This window comes from Zonotrichia albicollis, chromosome 1, assembly GCF_047830755.1.
Source record: "Zonotrichia albicollis isolate bZonAlb1 chromosome 1, bZonAlb1.hap1, whole genome shotgun sequence".
Taxonomy (NCBI): Eukaryota; Metazoa; Chordata; class Aves; order Passeriformes; family Passerellidae; genus Zonotrichia; species Zonotrichia albicollis.
In genome coordinates this window covers 39,176,047-39,196,307 of record NC_133819.1, presented here as the reverse complement: position 1 = coordinate 39,196,307, position 20,261 = coordinate 39,176,047, and the positions used below count along the sequence as shown (strand labels likewise).

The 20,261-nt window shown below is 38.9% G+C and overlaps 1 protein-coding gene across 9 annotated transcripts in view; it reads right to left on the bottom strand.

The window, feature by feature from the left end:
• RARB (retinoic acid receptor beta) overlaps nt 1-20,261 on the bottom strand; it is a 323,775-nt gene that overhangs the window by 92,587 nt on the left and 210,927 nt on the right. For 8 of the 9 annotated variants that reach the window (XM_026799015.2, XM_026799019.2, XM_026799028.2 and 5 more), the window contains one exon: nt 655-741. The exons of the other annotated variant lie outside the window; for it this stretch is intronic. In XM_026799015.2, the coding sequence (XP_026654816.1) occupies nt 655-741 (87 nt within the window). The remainder of the gene's footprint in view (nt 1-654; nt 742-20,261) is intronic. 9 annotated transcript variants of the gene reach the window in all.

Below are 20,261 nucleotides of genomic sequence, written 5' to 3'. Positions count from 1 at the left end.
CCCGTGGTGCTAAGCGGGGAGACCTCCCTAGGGCAGGCGGCCCCGGCCAAGCCCTCACAGCCACTCTGAGGGTGAGGGGCTGCTCCCACCCACTAAGGTCCGTGCTACACCACGCTGCCGACAGCCCTCCCTCATGGCCAGTCTAGGTGTCAATGGCTTCCCGAGGCTGGGGCCACGATGCCACAGCCAAGCCCGGTGCGGGCCCACCACTTGCGTGAAGCCAGCAGAGAGCTCGGTGCTTTTTAGGTAGGTAACAACCTTCTCCAAAATTCTGCTCACCAAGAAAGACTCCATGAAGGCTTCCACCAGTTCTTATTCCTATGGACAATTTAAAAATGAAAAACAACAGCCTGGAAACACTCCCTCCGCCCCAGTGGGAAGGACATGAGCTCAATAGCCGCATGCATGCTTTAATTTTACATGAATAAGCCAAGCCACCTCAGCCCCAGCAGTGAGCATCACCCAGGAGCACGGCGCACAGGAGCCTTGCTTCCCTGCTCCAAAGCAAGCTCAGGTGCAGAAATTAGAAAACTGAACACTTGGTTATTGCTCGTTTCTTGCAAAGCCCTAGATAGGAGTCGGGCAGAGAGGGGCACACTGAGCAGGCATGGCACACCACTGGCGACCGTAAAGAAACGCTGGAGAGAGACTCACCCTGGGACCTGCGCAGCCACTTTAATGGATGTGGTGTCCCCTCTCCACAAAAAGTCCTTTGATGAACCGAAAGCTCTCTGACAATGCCTGCAGATTGTATTAACAAAACTTTTCACACAGATTCAAGAATTTACAAAAAAACCCCAAACCACAGAACAAATCCCCCACACAGCACACACACTTGTTCCCTGAAACTGATATACCCACATTGAAAACCAGCGGCCAGCAAAAAGACCTGCTGCAATCTGGAAGAGAATCCTTTTGAAGAGATTAAAACAAAAGCTTTTCTTAGCCTCCTTCCCCCCTCCACGGGAGAGCTGTAGTTGTCCCTGCAGCAGGCAGCCTCTCTTTCTCTCTTCCCTTCAGGCAGAAGAGTTACAAATGCTGGAGTTTAACAGCGTCTTTTTAAAGGACTTTTTAAGGACTTTCTCAGCCCTTTGGGGTGTCCTCCCCCAGCCTGAACTCCTGCAGTTGAAGAAGCCCCTGACACTTTCTAATCTAAAATTTATGCACAGCATACGCTTACTGAAAAAGCCATACTTCAGGGAAGGCTTGTTCAAACTATTTCAACACAGCAAAACAGTGTTTGTTGCATTAAAATAGCCAAGTGGAAAAGTGGCTAAACTTTTTTTTTTCCTTAATCTTGGCTGGCTACATTGCTACAGTTTTGTTTGGAATAGCAAAGCTAAATTAACAGACATTTATTTTCTAACCAGACAACACAGGATGAACGAGAAATTTGGAATACGTAATGTATCACCACAAGAATAACTGGAAAGGATGACACAAAACACAGTATGTTTTTTTCAGTCTCCAATTTAGGGAGAAAACAGCTTTTTGTGTGGACCAGAGTTCTTGGAACAGTTTAAGCTTATGCCAAGAAAAACATGTTGCATATGTGAGTTAAAAGTAAACAGAATCAGACAAACAGAAATACAGTTATGTTTATCCTATTAGCAGTCTTATAATACCTTATTCAAAAATAATACCTGTCGGTTGTACCTCAAAATGTAGAGTGGCAACTTCTGAAAGTAAATGTCAGGAAGTGACACTTAAGTGTGTATGAATTGGAAAAAGACTGCTTTTTCTCTCTGTATCAAAATGAGCCAGGTACTTCATCATGCTGTGTTACAAATAACACTTGCACTAATGCTTATATTTGTTACTAAATGCACACATAATTTAAAAATTCCTCAAATAGCCTAATGGTTTGCTCACAACTATTTCTATGACACAGTAAACAACACATGTCTGATCTCACTTTGAAATAGCACAACACTTGATTTTCTTCAACAGAGTATCAGGAAAAGCCATTCATAAAATGGGGAGCATTTTCTAATTTAGATCAGAACTAATCATAATTATTGTGCTAACTAGTAGTCCTCTAGTTCAAATGCAACCAAAGCTTAAGTGTTGCCACATATTTTAAATGCCTATCCAGCACCCATAGAGGTGTGAGGAGGCAGCAACTCTCCAATATCTTTGACTTTGCCCATGCAAAGAAATTGTGGTTTCACATCAGTGCTTTGATCTGTTTTCTCTCAGACTGTGATAGCAGAAACTTTACAATAAACATATTCTTAGCTATAAATGAAATAAAAAGCACAAGTTCAAGTAAGAAATCTATTTCCTCTGGTGTTACTGTATATTTGTCAGTGTGACATAGCACATTTGAAACCCATAATCATAAAACAAAAATTTACAGCCAAGGTTTAGGGTCTACATCTGTTTCTCTGGTTTTTGTACTGCAATTACCCACTGGACAATTCAGAAAGCAGCACTATGAATCATGTACTGCACACATGGTAGTGCTGGTCACTTTTTTGTTAGTACAAGAGGTTGAGGATGCCATAATGTGCTTCACTGAGAGCAAGAGCATTAACTAGAATTAGGATGAGTGCACCAGGCTCTCTAATAAAAATGACTTTACTAGAAGCAACAGAGCACTTCTGAAACATTACAGGCATATTTATAGCATGGAAAAATTAAGAAGTGCACGCAGAAATTCTCCCCAACTAAGTACCTCGGGGGAAGCAGACTTTTTTTTCTTTTGCATGCATTTTACTATTAATCAAATGTAGCACTCTCTTGAAACAGTTTTGACAGCAGAGTAAATGGTTACTAGTGAATGATGTGTGTGTTTAAGCAGTGAAAGCAGAGACAAAGTGATGTTTTCTTCTACTCCCTAGGCAAGAGCTGACACTAAGCTTGCTGCCTCAGCTTTGATACTCACAGATTCCTTTGTGTCAGTTGCTGGGAGAATCACTGGCAGTTCACTAACCCTGCCTCACACACAGGGGCTTTGATTTTTACCTCTTCATTGACGATAGATGTTAATATGAAACAGTACTTGCCTGCCTTGGCAGTTTTTTTTTCCCTCCCCCCAACTGGTGATACAAATCTGAAAAATCTGAAAACCTGAATTCCCCCTTCACGACATGTAGTTTTTAGTGTTGAAGGATGTTTTCTTCATGTCTCGAGCACATGAATGATGTCAAAAAATTATGGGGAAGAAAATCACTAGGTCACAAGAGAATGGCTGAATATTTAAAACTCTATAAGGTCCTAGGAAATGGGTACCAACTGTGAGCAAGAATTGCCCTGAAGAAAGCAAAACAGTAAAATTACTGGCATGAAATGGCACAAATGACATGGAAAAACATGAAATACAGAGAAATTAAGTAAAAAGGGAGTTTCTTCAGTCTGCTGTACACTAGTATGCACAGCTTGCAATGACTGAAACAGGAATTTGCACTAAGAAGAATTATTTCAGGCCTGAAATATAACAGGAACTGGCAAAAGACAGTTCAGTGCAGACCAGCATTTTATTTTAGATGGGAAAAGCAGAGTTAGTCATCCCCAGACCCAGAAGTCAGGCATGCAACCAGTTTGCAAATCACTTACTGATAAGGGCTTTTTGTCTGTTTTAATCAGTGGATATGTATTTGTAAAGATGCCTTTAAAGCTGATCGCTTAACTTAAAGGCTATAGAAATAATTAATCTCCACAAACTTGAGCATACAACCATGTTTCTTAGAATCCATACAATCCTTTGGCCTGGAGCCAGGGGAGAACTGCCCTACATGATAAAACTGGGAGTTTATCTGGCTCAGCAATCCATTTCTAAGGGTGACTGCTACTAGATCTTCCTAAGGAAAAAACAGGAATCCCCAGTGACTGGCAAAGTATAACTCACCCATAGGTCCTCTAATAGCCTATTCTCTAACAGCAAATCACTTAAGCATTAAGGCATGAGATTTAATATCCCTTCCAAATTTGTTTTTTTATAATAGCCCTGATATTCTACATAGTCTTATATAGCCAATGTCTTTTTGGATTGTGATAAATTCGTAGCTTTGTGACACAGAGCTAGATAGTAAGTTATTAGGGTTTGAGATAAAGAACAATAACTTTTAAAAAACAGACAAACAAAAAAACACTGTAAAACTCATCCACGTTGCAAATAAAGGAGAGAGACCAAACTGCACCTTTTTGAGGCCCCAAAAGCTGATGGCTCTAGGCTCCTGAAAGGTTGGCAAAGAGGCAATGACATCACATTCATGAAGAGTGGACGACATGCATTTTTGAAGGACATAAAAAGAAAAGAACATTATAAGATTAAACACTGGCTATATATTGAATCTACACTTGCTGTTTATGAGGATTCTGTGGTGCAAACACCACTGCTAAATGGTTGCCAGAAAAAAAAAAGTGAGGAAAAAAAGGTTTGCTTTATTTTGTTTTGTTTTTAAATGACTAGAAACTGCTGTTTCAAGGTTTAGCCAAGAAAGAGATTTTCACTGTTAGCCTATAAATCCCTCAAAACATAGAATTATAATGGAAATGCTGAGGTAACTGGAGTGCCATGCATGGAACTGACACATTGCATTATATAATCCAGGGAGAATGAAAGTTGGGACATCTATAAAATAAAAGCATAATCAAGATGTATGAAAGAGCAGAAGAGCAAGTAGAAATGCTGAATATTAAACTGCAGAGAATACTACTACTAGCAATAAGGTTTCCTATATGCTGGATATGCTTTTGGTTGGCTGAAGGTGAAAGAGCACAGAGCTCCATTAAAACTAAAACAGAGATTCAGAAAGGCTGTTCAAGTAACTACTTTGTTTCTGCCTTTTTTAAGGAGGTTAAAGAAAGAGGTTAAAGGAGGAGGTTAAAGAAAGTTACCTAACAAAAAGATAGTATTTCCTGATGGTTTGATATCCTGAAAGGTGTCTCAGAATGTATAAATAAATAATCTGAGAACATGCAGAATAAATGGGAGTTCCAAACATAGGCATCTTACCACCCCAGCAGAATCAGAATATAAACTGGGACAACTGTACTTCTTCTACAGATTCACTAATTGCAGCTTAAACTCTTGATGAAAAGTTAGCCCTGATGGCTTTTTTCTAGAAAAAGACTAAAGTTACCAAACAGTGACTGGAACTCCAGCTCAATACATACAGATATCCTAAAAAGACTAACCTTACCCTAAGACCTATTTCATTTAAGTCAGACTTAAGCAGCATTTAAGGCTTGCACTCCTGCACTGGTGACAAGGACAACCCATACAGAGGGATGGCAGAGGCCTGAGATGGCTGAAACACACTTGAGCGAAGCTCTGGTCACATAAAGCCCAGTGCAGGTGGGACTGGATTATGCCATGAATGTAAACTGCAATAGACCCACACTCAGCAGCTTGACATGCTTATTAATGACAATCCAGTTCCCACTTAGCTAGTTCCCAAACCTACATCAAACACTGAAAGAACAACCCAGTATCCTATCTCTGGGTATCTTAGAAAGAAGAATGAAGGGGTGACTGGAAAATGTGTTGGCATTGCTACCTGGCTAGCAGGGGTAATGACAGCAGTGTGGTGACATTGCCTGAAATCTGCTGGTAATGATGATCATCATGCCAACACCTCCACTCTGCCTGTTATCCTAATGCACTGTAATTTCACACCTTTGTTTCTGTCATGCAGATGTGCTTTCTGTTTGGGAACAGCCTGTGTAAATAAATGCTGTAAATGAGGTAGAATTACCCAGAAACTGAGGTATATATTTAGCAAATCGATGTCTGGGTTTTTTTGTAGAACCTGGGCGATCAATAATGTGTGAATTAACTGAGGGCACATGTCTTGTGAGGGACACTGTTATCACTGTAGCTTTATTGATGTAGCCTGAAAAGTAAACTTTACTAACAGGGTCAGTTTTACAAGCATTCAGGTTATCATAGTGCAACTACTGTTGAGCAGGTAAGGGATTCTGTATATTCCTTTTATACTACAGTAACTGGGCTGTGAAAAGTAATACTCTTTCAAAAAGGAGCAACTGCTTCCTCACCCTATATTGTTATATCAATGTAACATTCAAACACAGATGAGATCTCAGGAAAAGTCAGGCTGGGCTGGACCTTACTTGCATTCAGAACAAGCAATGGCACCATCAATGACATCCAGCCTGAAATGTTCACAAGATGTTTCCTGGTTTTCAAACTCTACTAGAATATACTTATCAAATTGTTCTTTGGTGCATTCCTCAAATTCTATCTGACTTGTGCAATTTAAGCCAACAAAGAAAAATAAGCCTGGTCCAAAGCTGCTTCACTAAGCTAGTCCCACATGATTAACTAGATCTGCAAATTCTCACACCCTTAGAATGCAAGACTCCCATATTGGACCACAGAAGGGATTGAATGTCCACACATATTATGTCCATGTTCAGGGAATCACAAGTGACACACATGCTTCAATCAAACACAACTTAGAGAGCTGGTGTGCAATTAGCACACTGCTCCAGGCTTTGTGCAGTATCATGGATTTCTTGCCCTTTTGGGACCTTTAGTCCTAATGTAATGGTGGACATGCAAGCTGGTCTCTAAGCATGTGCTGGTCCCTCAGCATAGCAGGCTTGACAGATTTATAAAACTATCAAACTAGTTTTGCATAAACTAGACCAAAAACTCTTCATTTTGAAATCTTGACCCTTCTTCTGACTGAAAAGTTCTGCGCAGACCTTGTCATCACACTGCAAGAAACCACTTCTTTCAATCCAATCAGTTTTGAGCAAGCATCCTCAAGAACAGGCTTCTCATTCATGAGACACTGATCTTCCATGTATTGTTATCAGACTATTAGAAAAACAGACTTACTTGACTTCATATGAAGACATAAGAAGAAGAATGCGTGTTCTGTCCTTTGCCAAATGGCTTTGAGATCTCACCCTTACTGCATCCATCCATTCTATCTTGGGCATGAACGCTATGCCAAAGGCTACACCAAAACACAGGGTTGTGGCCAAGCTCTTTCAAGCAATTTTCAAGATTGTTGGATGGGTAAAGTAAGCCTGGACCTACAGAAGCTTTAGTTACAAGAAATGCATGTGCACATTCTTAATACTGTGAAATGTGTTGTAGTTCTCCTTAAAAAGTACAGCGAGTTCTTATTCCCAGTCAGATCTTAAACAACAAGTTGGTGCATATCTGCTAATTAAAACCTTAAAAAAGTTAAAGGTCCACTTTTGGATTCTTAAGTTTGTCCAAAAATTGTTAGGTATTTATTTTATTTTATTTTATTTTATTTTATTTTATTTTATTTTATTTTATTTTATTTTATTTCATTTAATTTCATTTCATTTCAAATTTTTTAAACAAACTTACTAAGAGCAGAAGGGCACACCACTGATACTAAAGCCTATACTGCTAGCTGAACAATGCAGGAACATTATGTCACTCAGAGGCAGAACTTCACAAGCTTGCAAGAGCGGCTAAGAGCTTTGCCAACACAAATTATCAGCCAGAACCTCACTGGAAAAAGTGAGGCACAAAGATCTAAGTGAAGTGTAAAACTTACTGAGACTTGAACGACATGTTGACAGATACCACTCCACTCTCTTGCTTCCTATCAGAATCCAACAGCCAAAGCAGAGATTCCTAAGCAGTGTTTTTACAGGCTAGGCTTAGTCTCTCCCTCATCTTATCAGTAGCCTTCAAAGGGGACTGTGGGGGGATGTCCTCCAGAGGGAAAAAAAATAAAAATAAAACAACAAAAAACCCTCAGAAGTGCCACCTCTTCCATACAAATATATTGGCACAACCACTGAGACTTTGCTTGAGCTGAGAAAACACACCTGGCTCTTCTAAAGGAGAAATTAAAGAATTCATGCTTCACCCCTCAAGCTTTGAGTGGCCTTAGAGAAGAGGAATAGCTAAGGAGAGAGTCTAATCAGGATGCAGGGAAAATCAATACTTGCTTCTTGAAATGCCTAAGGCAGGAAGGAACAGTTTAAGGTTGAGACATTTTTCTGCTCTTTATGCAAGAAAACATGCTGAAGACTGCACAGGTGAGAACAAAAAGGTAGGAGAAGGCTTTCAAGAAGACTAAAAGCAATCCAAAGGATGTTATACCCTAAAGTTCTTTGGGAAATCTTATCTTTTAAAAGTTTCCTGGTTTTGCTGCATAAGAGATCTTTCTATACACCACTCAGAGTTGTCCAAAGTAACATTTTCAGGGATAAAAGCACACCATTGTACTGCTATTTTTGACTTTGGTGTGGAATACAATTATTTAAGACTCAGTGGGAGAGTATGAAAGGAGCAGGAGTGTAATTCCAGTTCAGGAAAAACTCCAATAACTGACAACAAGTAAGAAACACAAGATAGATGCATTGTATTGTAGGGGTAAGTCCCATTGGCTGGAAACCCTGACTCTCCCAGCAGGACTCAGTTACATAGCAACTCCTGAGGGCAGATTAACCCTTTCTCAGTTAACATATCTGGAATGATTTAAGAGACCTTTTCCTTCTTCTGCTACAGAATAATTTCTTAGGTTTGCAAAAATGGTTTGATAAAAAATGAGTTGAGTGCTACCAGAGTAAAAGCAAAGCTATCTGACTCACCACAGGATACTGATGGTGCAATGAACAGAGAATGCAGGGAGTTCACATCAGTCTAAAGGATATTTTACATCATCAGATTTTGTGACATATGTAAAACACAACATGTATTTCTCATCAAAAAGTTCATGCTTAGTCTGTGGGGACCTTATCCAGACTGCATTTATCAAGAGCCAGTAGTCTTTCTCACCCAAATTCTGCCCACTCATTGACTTCTGTCTACATAATTACTGAGGAATTAGAGTCCTCAGCTGGCATAGATAGTACTTAATTAATCTAAAAGATAATTTTTCACCATCAGATAATGTGTTGCTTTCATTCAGAATTGTACAGGTTGATTACTGTAAACTCTGAAATAACTCCTGCAAATCTTATAATACTAGCTAGTTTTCTTCTAATTACTGATATCAAGTAATTTGATGAATTTGGGAATTTCTATTTATTTCATCACAACAATTTTCCTGGTTTTGTTTTTAGAACTGCATTACACTTCAGTGTATACATGTCAAATGTAAGCACAAATACTATATGCTATTAGCATAGAACTATTAATGTTATTCTGGTTATCAGAATGTAACCTTATATATATTTATATATATATATATATATATATATATATATATATATATATATATATATATATATATGTTTATATATATATATATAATTCTGGTAATCAGAAATAACCTTATTTTGCTTCCAACATAACAAAGTTCAAATCTAAAAAAAATAACAGTATCTAAGACAAAGACTCCTAAAGCTCTCTATTTTTAAAATGTCAGAATTCAGCTACAGTATTTTCTCCCCTGCAAGAGAACTGGGTGGTCCCTGGGGACCAGGAAGGGCACATGTCCTCACTCAGGGCGTCCCTGGTGTGGTCACACCTTCACTGCTTTGAGCCACAGCTGCACGCTGATAGGAAAAAGGAGCTACTAAGCTTCCAGAGGAGAAAATAAGAGATCAGTCTAATGTGATATTACACTTACTTTTGACTGTCTTCTGGTCACAGTAAGTGAGCTCTATTTTCTCTTCTCTTTCTTTTTACAGGCAGAATTGGACTCATGATAGAATGGGCATTCAACAATACTTGGAAAGGCAGGCACCAGTGACACTGCCCCAGTTCAGAAAAGCAGGGTAAGAATATAAATTTCCTTTACTCTGTAAGACCCCAGAACACTCCTACCTGAAGGTTAGAGGAGAAAAGCCTTGAACCATGTCATCTTCTGCTCCTCTTCTCCCCCACCCACCATTCTCACATACAGCAGGTTCCGTAACCCACACCTCCCACCAACATTTCTTCATGAAGTAAAATCCCTGCTCAGCAGCAGCCCCTCAGTTCTCATTCAGAACAGTCAGAAGAAACCACAGTCCTGGTAAAAGTTTCTTTTTTTCTTAGGTGCTTTATTAAAACAGCTAACCTTTGTGTGTTGCTGAAAGAACTGTCTACATGGTTAAGATTTACCTTGCTTTTCTAAACATTTCACATTTTAAAAGTTCATCTGCATTTTCTTTCCATGGTTCTCATACATCACTTGTGAATCCAGATGGGATAGAAAGATATAATTTAAAATTCTATTTAATTTAGCTTCTTGTATTATATCTTGAAAACTCATCTTGAATTACTTAGCTGCTGACTTTCATAAAACTAGGAGTACTAATATAGTGGGTGAGAGATTAATACAAACAGAGCTACTTCAGAAATATGTTGTGATCTGAAAATTAATTAGGAAGAATCAATTTAATTTATTATTACAGAGTTCTTAAAAAAGTTCATATTTTGTTATCATTATTCACCTAAAACTATCACTGGAAATGTAGCCTTTAAAAGGGTAAAACCTGAAGGACCGAGTTCAACATGCTTATGTTGTGTTGAAAGTACATTTTCATATAAATGCCAACACAGATCTATCAAATATTTGTGTTCTTCATTAAACTAATGCCTTCCTGCACCATAAACAAGATGGTGCAAAATATAGGTGTATTCTCATGTCCTCCTACTAAGGTAGGTGATATCAAAATAAATTTGAAACCATATCATTATATCAATCTCCAGTATTACTGCATCAGTACTATAACCATAATTAACTAGCTGCAGGTCAAATTTCTAATAAATCTTTAGAAATTAAATGCATAATTTGTCAAAACCACATGTCTTCATAAATTGATTATTCAGAATTTAGAAGCTTTTTAATTAGGAAGAAATTTATGCAATACCATGTGTAATAATTACGAATCAGCTCTTCTGTGATATTTTTGTACATCAGCAAAAATTAAAACATTGGAAAACATTACCAGGTCATTGCAGTATTTCAATGTCAAAAGAAACACATAGTTTAAATGTAGAGGTTAAAGATATTTTCCCGTATCTTTTACATCTTATATAGCTTTATGATCTCAGAACTGGAATCATTAACCAAATACAAAATCAATGAGAAAAAGATCTAATCTGACCGTTTTCAAGCGCAGAGTCACTAAAAATGATTTATGCCACTGTAACACCTTTTTTCCATGGTTCTACAGTTTTACTAAACAGTATATATTCTAAGTCAAACTTCCATTTTATGGTACACTAAACCGTATTTTGCCTTTCTCATCCCTTTCCAGCTAAAATTCTGAAAGAGTTTAAGACTTTCAAACATCACCTTTGTAACAAGTGGCAAGATGATGGGTACGACCCTGGCTGCCAAACAGAAAACTAGAGAAAAAGAAAGTTAAGTGATATTCGTTCATGACACACAAGAAGCAAAAATTATACCCCAGCTCCCCTGCTCTCCCCTCCCATGCTTTCACCACAGGCCTATTCAAACTCTGCACCCCCACAAGGGCTCTGGGTACTTCTATCAACATTTCATAGGAGAAGATTTTTTTTGACAGAGAACACAAAAGCTGCTTTGTGTGAAGTCTGGACACTTTTTTTCTACCTAATAAAAACATGAATAGAAGTGGGACCTCAGCAAGCATATGGCAGAAAGTCTGGACTAACTGAAAAAAGGGGGCCTAGAAGAGTTTGCGCTCCGTCATTCCCCACCGTGTTTACTGGTGAATGTATATGGTGTAAATAAGGAGTATGCAGAGCAGTCCATAATGGAACATTGTTTATGTGCACATCCTGGCAAATGCATATACAGCATGGTGGCTATTTCCAAGCAGAACATAAACACGAAAGGGGAGTGATGACAAACAAGTATTCCAAGGCAAGAAAAATGTTATTCCGTATACAAACCAAACAAACTAAAGTGGTTTCTCCCCTGCTAAGATCCAACTGGCAGATCTCAGCTGCACACACTATGTAGCTGTTAAAGAAATGAGAGACATTCCAGGCTAACTGGTTGGCTTTCTTTTTCTTAAGAGACCTTATTATGCTCCCAATATTAAAAAGAAAAACACAGTTAATATTTTATTTTACTCTCTTGCAAAAACACAACAAAACAAAACAGCCCTTTCTTTCAGCCTGAATAGGAACTGGGGAGATAGAGCTGATGCCAAGAAAACACCGTAAGGAATTAAGTCACAGCTTTTCTACTTCAAGTTCCCACTGAAAGATAGAGATGGTTCTTTCTTCTGCAGGTCTCTCTGACAAACCTATTACACGGCTTTAGCAAGTGACACCAGTGTGACAATAACTTAGAGGTTTCATGTTCCTGGCAGAATTTTTTTCTTTTATTCATTACTCGTGTAAAGAAAGAGGGTTTAGAAAACCCAAGTCCCTGCAATTTCAAGATAGCAAAGCAGGAGGATGAACCTTTTTTTTGTGTGCTTACTTCTGGAGAACGAAGCATCATGCCTCAACAGCTGCTATGTAAATAAATGCCTGTAATTTTATTCCTTTAAAACTAATTTCAAACACCCAGCTAAAGGAGGAAGAAAAGTTGACAAGTAGGAAAATAGACAGTAGAGTGACAACAAGAACGACAAAAAGTCAACTGATAAAGCAGAGCGTTTTAAATAATTAATAGGCCTTTTTAGGATATTGGACACCAGAAGCTAGCAGCTTTAGTAGGAGATCATAGGAGGTCCAGAACAAAAATACTTTGTGATGTCCCACACAGAAATGCAGAGTCAGCCTCTGGTTTTAGTCTATTTTAAGATACTCAGAGTGTGCCTCACTTTCTCCAAAACTTTAGATATAGACCCAAAAAAATTGAAATACAAGTTCTGAACTGGGGTCTGCACCTATAAGTAATATTTCTGCTAGTCTGTCAAAACCTGGATGCAAATGTCCCATGCTCTGCCTTTATGAACTCTTGGAACTTGGGTGCATCACTCAGTGGGAAGTGATAGAGCCTGGGCTGGGAATACTGGTAGAACCTTTACAATATATAGACAGTCCTTTATGGAATCATATTATTCTTTGATTTTCCTTTTTTTGTGTATCACTTCCATTATACAAGACCAAAAGAACCCTCAGAAAGCCTCTCACTGGTGACTGGCTTGATATTAATACTTTTCAATTAAAATCACACTTTAGAATCCAAAGGAGGCTTATTAAATTTTATTTTTTTTTTAAATTACCCCTGAATGCACACCTTCCTCATCCCAACATAACCTTACGCACGCCCACTGCTTGGGTTTCTCTTCAGCTGCTTGCAGACTTGTACAGAGCCTTCACTGTGCTGCACAAAACAACACATTGCCTATAATTACTCTTGGCTGCATGGACCACGTACAGCACGGTGACAGGGAGGGTGCACATCAATGCCAAGTGAAAGCTCCCATGCTCTTTCCTCATTACAGAAGGTATTTCTGGGGGCTGAATACCTCCTGCATATTAGAGCTGTTGGCTGTATGAAGGGAATTTTTTGTGATGTGTGCTACACTGGGCAACCATATGGTAAAGAAAAGGATCTGTGATGGCTGTTGCAAAGCTGAGTCACAGTGGGTGCTCTAAAGATTTTAAACAAAACAGGTTTTAAACAAAACAGGTTTTAGTAAGACTCCACATCTTACCCCTTAGTCTTAAAGAAATGTACTAAACTATGGGAAGAATCTTTAAAAATGTTGCCAAATGTATAAAATTTAAAGAATCTTTTTTATTCTCTTCATCTAAGTTTCACCAGTCAAGCGAGCCCCTCAGTTTTCATTGAGAAGTTTTCAGCTTTAAGGACTCAGAAGAATGGCCTACAAACATGACCAGACTGGCATATCGAAAGGCTAGGAAACTGAGGGATAAGGAAGAAGTACTCTAAATTACTAGCACTAAGCCTTTTAATTTGTATGTCAGCATTAAGATTTAGTTTACATTTGAGGCTGACAACATTGAGTAATTCAGACATGCTAAAGTGAATTCAGAACCTGCAAAAGAGGAAACAAAGGTACCGAAAAGGTACTGTGAAAACACTCTGAGACCAGCTTTGTATTTCTTACTAACTGCTATCCAAGCTGTGCAATCTTATACTTTGTTGTTTACTGGACAATTACATAAAAACTAGTATTCTTTACATACTCCTCCCATCCCCCCTTTAAATTAAAATTGAGTTGTTATTTTAACCCTACTCAAGTATGTAATATAGTGATGATTGTAAATCTTTGTGATCACAAAATCCCTTTGATTTATCCCTCAGTTTACTAGCTTTAACAAACATAATCCTAAAAACAATACAGAGGAAGATCTTACAGGCCTTCAAATGATGGAGAGGGAGCAGGGAATGTCTACATAAGTAAAGCTACAGCTTCAGGGCTCAAGACTTTCCCTTTGGGAGGCTTTCTTTATGCTGCTAATAAGGTCCTGCCAGTGGAACCAGAAGAATATCTTCATAAAAAAAGGCCTTCAGTGTGGGAAGATACAATTTTCCAGAAAATTTTTAATAAAAAGCTAATAGATGTGGGACCAGAATCTAACAATAGACATAAGTATGTCTAAATACATAGGAAAACATGAATATTATTAAAGGTGGCAAGTCCATCCTGCCTACCCCCCACCTCCAGATCTGTAGTCACGAACATGAGGATATTCAAAGCTTATGTGAAGATGCCAGACTCAGCTCTCCAATGTTAGTGACCATATGGCAACAGCCAGTTAAACACACAAAAAGAATTATTTCCTTTTCTCCTCAATATTCCACGCTGTGACAGCCAGAAGAAAATACATGGATATTTATGTCTGCAAAGCAAAGCATATCTGCCTTGTCTATCAGCCTTATTAGCCAAGATGCAGTCACCACCCTGCATCCCAACTGACCCTCTGAATATTTTGAGAATTTGTAATAAGCCAACATTTTAGCACTAACTCTCCCATATGAAATCCAGAGGGTCTATGCACAGGCATGACAACTCCTTTTGACTGTATGTACACTCATAAATACAATGGGCCAGAGCTCATTTCCAGCCCTGAGGCTCAGCTTGCATTCAAAGCATCTCCCATTCCATTACAGCACTGGTTTGGGGATAACCACAGAGACAGCTCCTCGCTCAGCTGCCCTGATCCACACCTGGCATTGCTGGGGAGAGGAGGCCTGCGTGCTACCTGTCAGCATGGACAACTCACAGGACACGACCTCAGCCCATGCCCTGACCCTGCTTGTTTTTCTGATAGCCTTTGAACCCCTGCAATTCACTCTATCCACCAACATGGGCAGGAACTAAGCAAGTCTGAGATCTTTCTATGGTTTTTGCTGGCTCTCAGGACAATTCACCATACTCTAGTGGAGAAAGAGCCCATGTAAGTAGGTGTGAGACTTCAAGCCCATGAGAAGTTCCTGAAAGCAAGAACTGCAACAGTCATTGTCTTTTCAAGTATCATTGCTAGCAAAGGGCTGGAGTCCTTCCATGAATGCACTTTGCTGTCTCTGGAGCTGCGTGGTTTGGGGAAGAGCTGCCTCCACTTGGCTAGCAACACTTATGCATCATTTTTATACACTCCCTGGATCCACACAAGAAATTTGATCAACTGCCTTCAGAAGCCACCCAAAAACTTTGTAAGCTTCCAGCTGGCTTGCTTGTTTGCCCATCTCGGGTACTCACATTTCTTATACAACATTTCCTTATTAAAAAACACAGAATTTTTATGGTTTTGTACTGCCTAATATTGAAGCATATATACAATAAATCAGTGCCTTCAGTGACATCATCCTCCTCCTGAGCTGAGATATGGAGATGTATCTGATGAAAGAGTGGAAAGAATTTTTTATATTTTTCTCTCCTGCATGTATCTTCCAAATGGGATTGGGTTACATAGGAGTGATGTAATGCCTCTTTTGAAGACATACTTAAAGGGTCAAATAATAGGAAAATATAACTTGAATGCACCAAGAGGACAGTTTATCACATGGGAATTCTGGTCACCTATTTGGAGTTTAACTGCAACCACAACATGTCTCTTAGTGTTGGCACAGCACATGAAACTGGACGTAAGCTTGCTGGTCACTTATATTTCATTAATACAACAAAGTTTTTACTGGTTTCTTATTAGTGTGAAGAAAAAGTGCCGTCCTGGTTAGTAAAAATTGCTATGCTTCCCCTAACTGTAAAATTTGATGTTGAGACAACCCGGATGCCTAAGCTTATCACACCAGCAACAAATTCCCTTCTGGGAGGAACCTACCCTACCTTCTCTCATTAGTTTGGTCCCAGTTCTGTCTATTTATTGGCTACTCATCATAGCCACCATTACCCTTGTCCCCGTCTAGCTAAAAGAACTTTGGCCAAAAAGGCAATAATGTAATGTGTTTAGTAGGCTCTCCATGCCCACCCAGGATGTCCACTGCCAACACGGAGACAGGACTGCTTCCAGGGTGAAGCTGTTGGTCACCCAGTTAAGAGGCCAGGAGGGAAGGGACACACTCCTTGGCAGGTGTAATGAAGGCCAATCTCTCAGCCAAGGAGCCAAGGCCAGTCAGTCCTTGCTCTGTAACACCAGGGGCAAGGCAGGCTACAATACCACACAATGGACTGCTGTAAAGCTGAGCACAATGGCCAAGGGATAGAATCCTTTCAGTGATCCCACCCAAAAGCAGGAACCCCTGGAAAGCCAACTGCAGTGCACACCTGCTAGACAGAGAGGAAGAAGCGGGCATGAGACTTGACTGTGGAAAGGGGATTTTTAACAGCAAAATCTCTAGAACTTAATCTGTCAGAAGCACAGTGCTACTGCAGCTTCCTTATCTTCAACAGGGTTTGTTCATGTTCAGCACATTAACATGAGACCACCTCCTAGTTAACAGGGCTGACAGCAAATACTTTATCACTAAATAGAACCATTTAAAATCAGACAGTACTGGAGGTTGACAATATAGGCTTAAACACCCTCCTGAGCTAATCACACTGCTCCTAGGGCAAAAACTATGAAAGAAATATGACACTTAAGCACAAAATTTGACATATTCTTTCTGCAGAGGAATAGATGGAGTTATTGAGCAGAACTTTTTTTTAAGCATTTCTCTGAACTCAATTATGATCTCAAAATATAAATAATCTGTTGGGTTTGCATGACATTTCCATTGCTGATAAACTATGTTCCAATATATCAGGCAGAGGATGGCCTGCCTTAAGTTTAAAGTTCTAATTGTCAGGTTCTAATTGACTGTTTAAAGTTCTAATTGTCAATTTTAATGGATGGCTAGTAACAAAATTTGCAATCCTCTGTTAGGGGAAAAGAGCTTAGATAGAATTATAGGAGCAAAAAAAATTATATATAAAGCATTTTCCCTAACTATTTATGTTTTAAATTCATGCCTTCAAAGCCAAGTACATGCCACTGGAGTGAAGGATTTAACAGTTGTGGGTTTCTGTTGTTGTTTTTAAGAGTTAGGGATACTGAGATTGCTCAGTCTATAGAGAAGTCAATGTAGTTGGAAAAGTGGGTGAACAAACATCTTTACTGCCACAGCAAACAAAACTTGATACTGATTTTTCTTCTCCTGCTGTAGAAGTCACAAAAAGCAACATAGATGTAAATCCACTGGAAATAATAGTTACTTTGAATTGTTGCTGGTCAAATATAGCAGAATTAGACCTGACACAAAGGCAGAAGACCAACTCTGCAGCTGCATTTATGCAAGAAAATAGTAACATAATATATCCTTTACTTAAGAACCCTACCAAATATTTAAACACTGACATAAACTAGTTTTCCTGTTAAAAAATTGTTGCTGAATTTTCAGGGCCACAGTAGGCTTTCAGATAGTATGATGTAGTATTAGTATGAATTTGGGCCAGCATTTTCAAACCAAATATTTAAAGCTAAGATAAATATCTTTTTATGTGTCAAGTATTTATGGTTCACAGACACACTGGTAATGACTGAGGTGGGCAGGACAGATCCACTCCAGCAGTGAATTTTAGGGATGCAGCCCCTGCTTGCATCAAATTAAGGCAACTCTGCTGCTGATCCACAATCACAACGTGAAAAGCCAAAAGGTCTCTAGAAATACTCAGTCTCATACAGAGTAGCAAAGTTGGGTCAGTAACTTGGGGGCTAGTCTGATCCTGGCATTAGCAAAACTTTTTTCATGAGACCTTAACGATCAAAAAAACCCAGTATCAACTCACAAAATACATGGCAGCATTAGAAGTTAGGAAAAAGAGCACAAATCACATTTGAGCCAGAGGAAAATAAGTACCATGAGAAGTAGTACTTTTTGTTGGTTTAGTTTTTGTTTTTGGACAGCTTTATTTATACACAGGTTGAAAAAACACTACAAAAAGTTTTAACACAAGAGGGTTTTAAAGGTGATCTCTATTTACTACAAAAGTAATTTACATTTCCATTATCAGTCTTAAATCTTTCCTGAGAGTCTGAAGGCCAAAGCAAGTTTCTAATCTCAGCCACTGTCTACACGACCCATTCAAAAAGAAACCCTCAAAGCTCAGGCTCCTTAAATCAACTCCATTTGTTGCAAGGCTGGGTTTCCTGCTTGTTTGCTTTTGGCCTTCCTGCATATTGGTTCAGGACTTAGGGCCGAGCTCAGCTGCAGAGATAATGCAAAATCAGAACGATTCTTTTCCTCTGGCTGCCAAGGAAATCCCTGCTTTAGATTAGAAAATAACTAATGATTGTGTGTCCCTGTATGCTTTGGAGTAGGGCCCCTTATTTTATCTACATGGCAGCTACCTGTCAACGTGTGGTGCTTGGAGTAGCGCACTGGGAGTTCATACACACCAAGACTATCTAAACAGACCATTAAGTGCTAGTAAAGTAACACATGTGAACGACAGGTCAATAAATTTTAAACAACTTATGTTCACTGCAAAGACCTGGCTGTTTTAGAACAAGCTGTGTTTACATAAAATCAATTTTTACAAGCATCTAAATAATTAGGGAATATACGGCAATAATAATTATATTCTAAGTTCAATATAATAGTTCCAAACAAATTCAATGTATCACTTGCTTGTTTACACAATTCCGCCCCCCTCGCTTCCGAGGTCTTTCTTCCTAAATAACTCCTCCTCTTTACAGAAGATGTTCAAATTCTAACTTGTGTCCAAATGAGAAGGAGCTATTACTTTTTATACTAATGTGCCCCGATGCTCATCCTACTGCATATGTATGTGCAAAATGACTAAGAGGTCAGTAAATCACAATTCTAACCTATGTTGTTATTTTATCTCTTCTAACAATATTTGCCAATATTTATTTAAAATCAGATTATTTACCCAGAGCAATCTATGCGTTAACAGAAAATAAGTATTCAATTTTGGATCAAAAACTCAAAATCTTTGGATTAAACGATGTTTAAGATTTCAACTTGTCGTTCTTTATACAATATCAGTCTATTAATTTAAAAGCTGCATATGCATACTTAAATAAACATACACACATGCCACATGTGCTCACACCCAATTGCAAGTAGATGGCAAATAAAAGAACCCAAATTTCACAATAAAGACTAAACTAAATGTTATCCATAGCTACAATGGCAAAGACACTGGCAAACTGATTTACAGGCCTGAGTTTCCACTTCATTTTTGTTGCTTTTCAGCTACAGGCAAAAGAATTTAGCATGTTGTGAGCACTATAAATTCACATTTGCCACAAGAACCCATGATGCCATCTGTTCCCTGGAGCGTTTACATAAAGTATGCCAATGCAAACCATCTGCAAACTGTTCTTGCATGCGAATTCTTGTGATAATGCAATGTGGTGCATTTGCAATTTCAAGCAAAGACCACTTGAGCTTCTTTGTAATTGCCATGCTTAACTCAGATGTTCTATAGAAACCTCTTTAGAGCAGGATTGTGGGGTATTTTGTCGGCGGTTTTGCTGAAGTCCTTGATGTTAACTCTTTACCATTGTTTTCAGGTTTCATTACTGCAAGATAATGGTGCACCTTAAGGGAAGGGTGAAAGGAGGGAACACAGAAAAGGGGACATCCTCCGTTCCCTTGAGCTAAGGACTTTTAAACAAACTCTCAGCCTTTTGGAAACGAGAGCAAGACCTTTGCTACTTATATTAAGCACTGGATTGCATGCGCTGAGGGTTTGCAAAGCACTGCAGCTCTTTCTATTCACTGCAGGATTATATCTCAGTTTCTCCTTTTCACAACACACATTTTTTTTCTTCTTGCTATTTTTAAAAATTGATGGGAAACAAAATGCTTATGAATGACATGCTGATATGCACTGATATCGTGAGCAACAGTGGAAATTTTCTGAAATAGTAATGGTGGAAACTACAATCCCTCCAACAGCAGAAATATCTGCAGATCCCCCAGCAGTTGGGGCCCTGGTCAACTCTTTGCCAAATGGATTAATTACTGAGCCTCTAAACC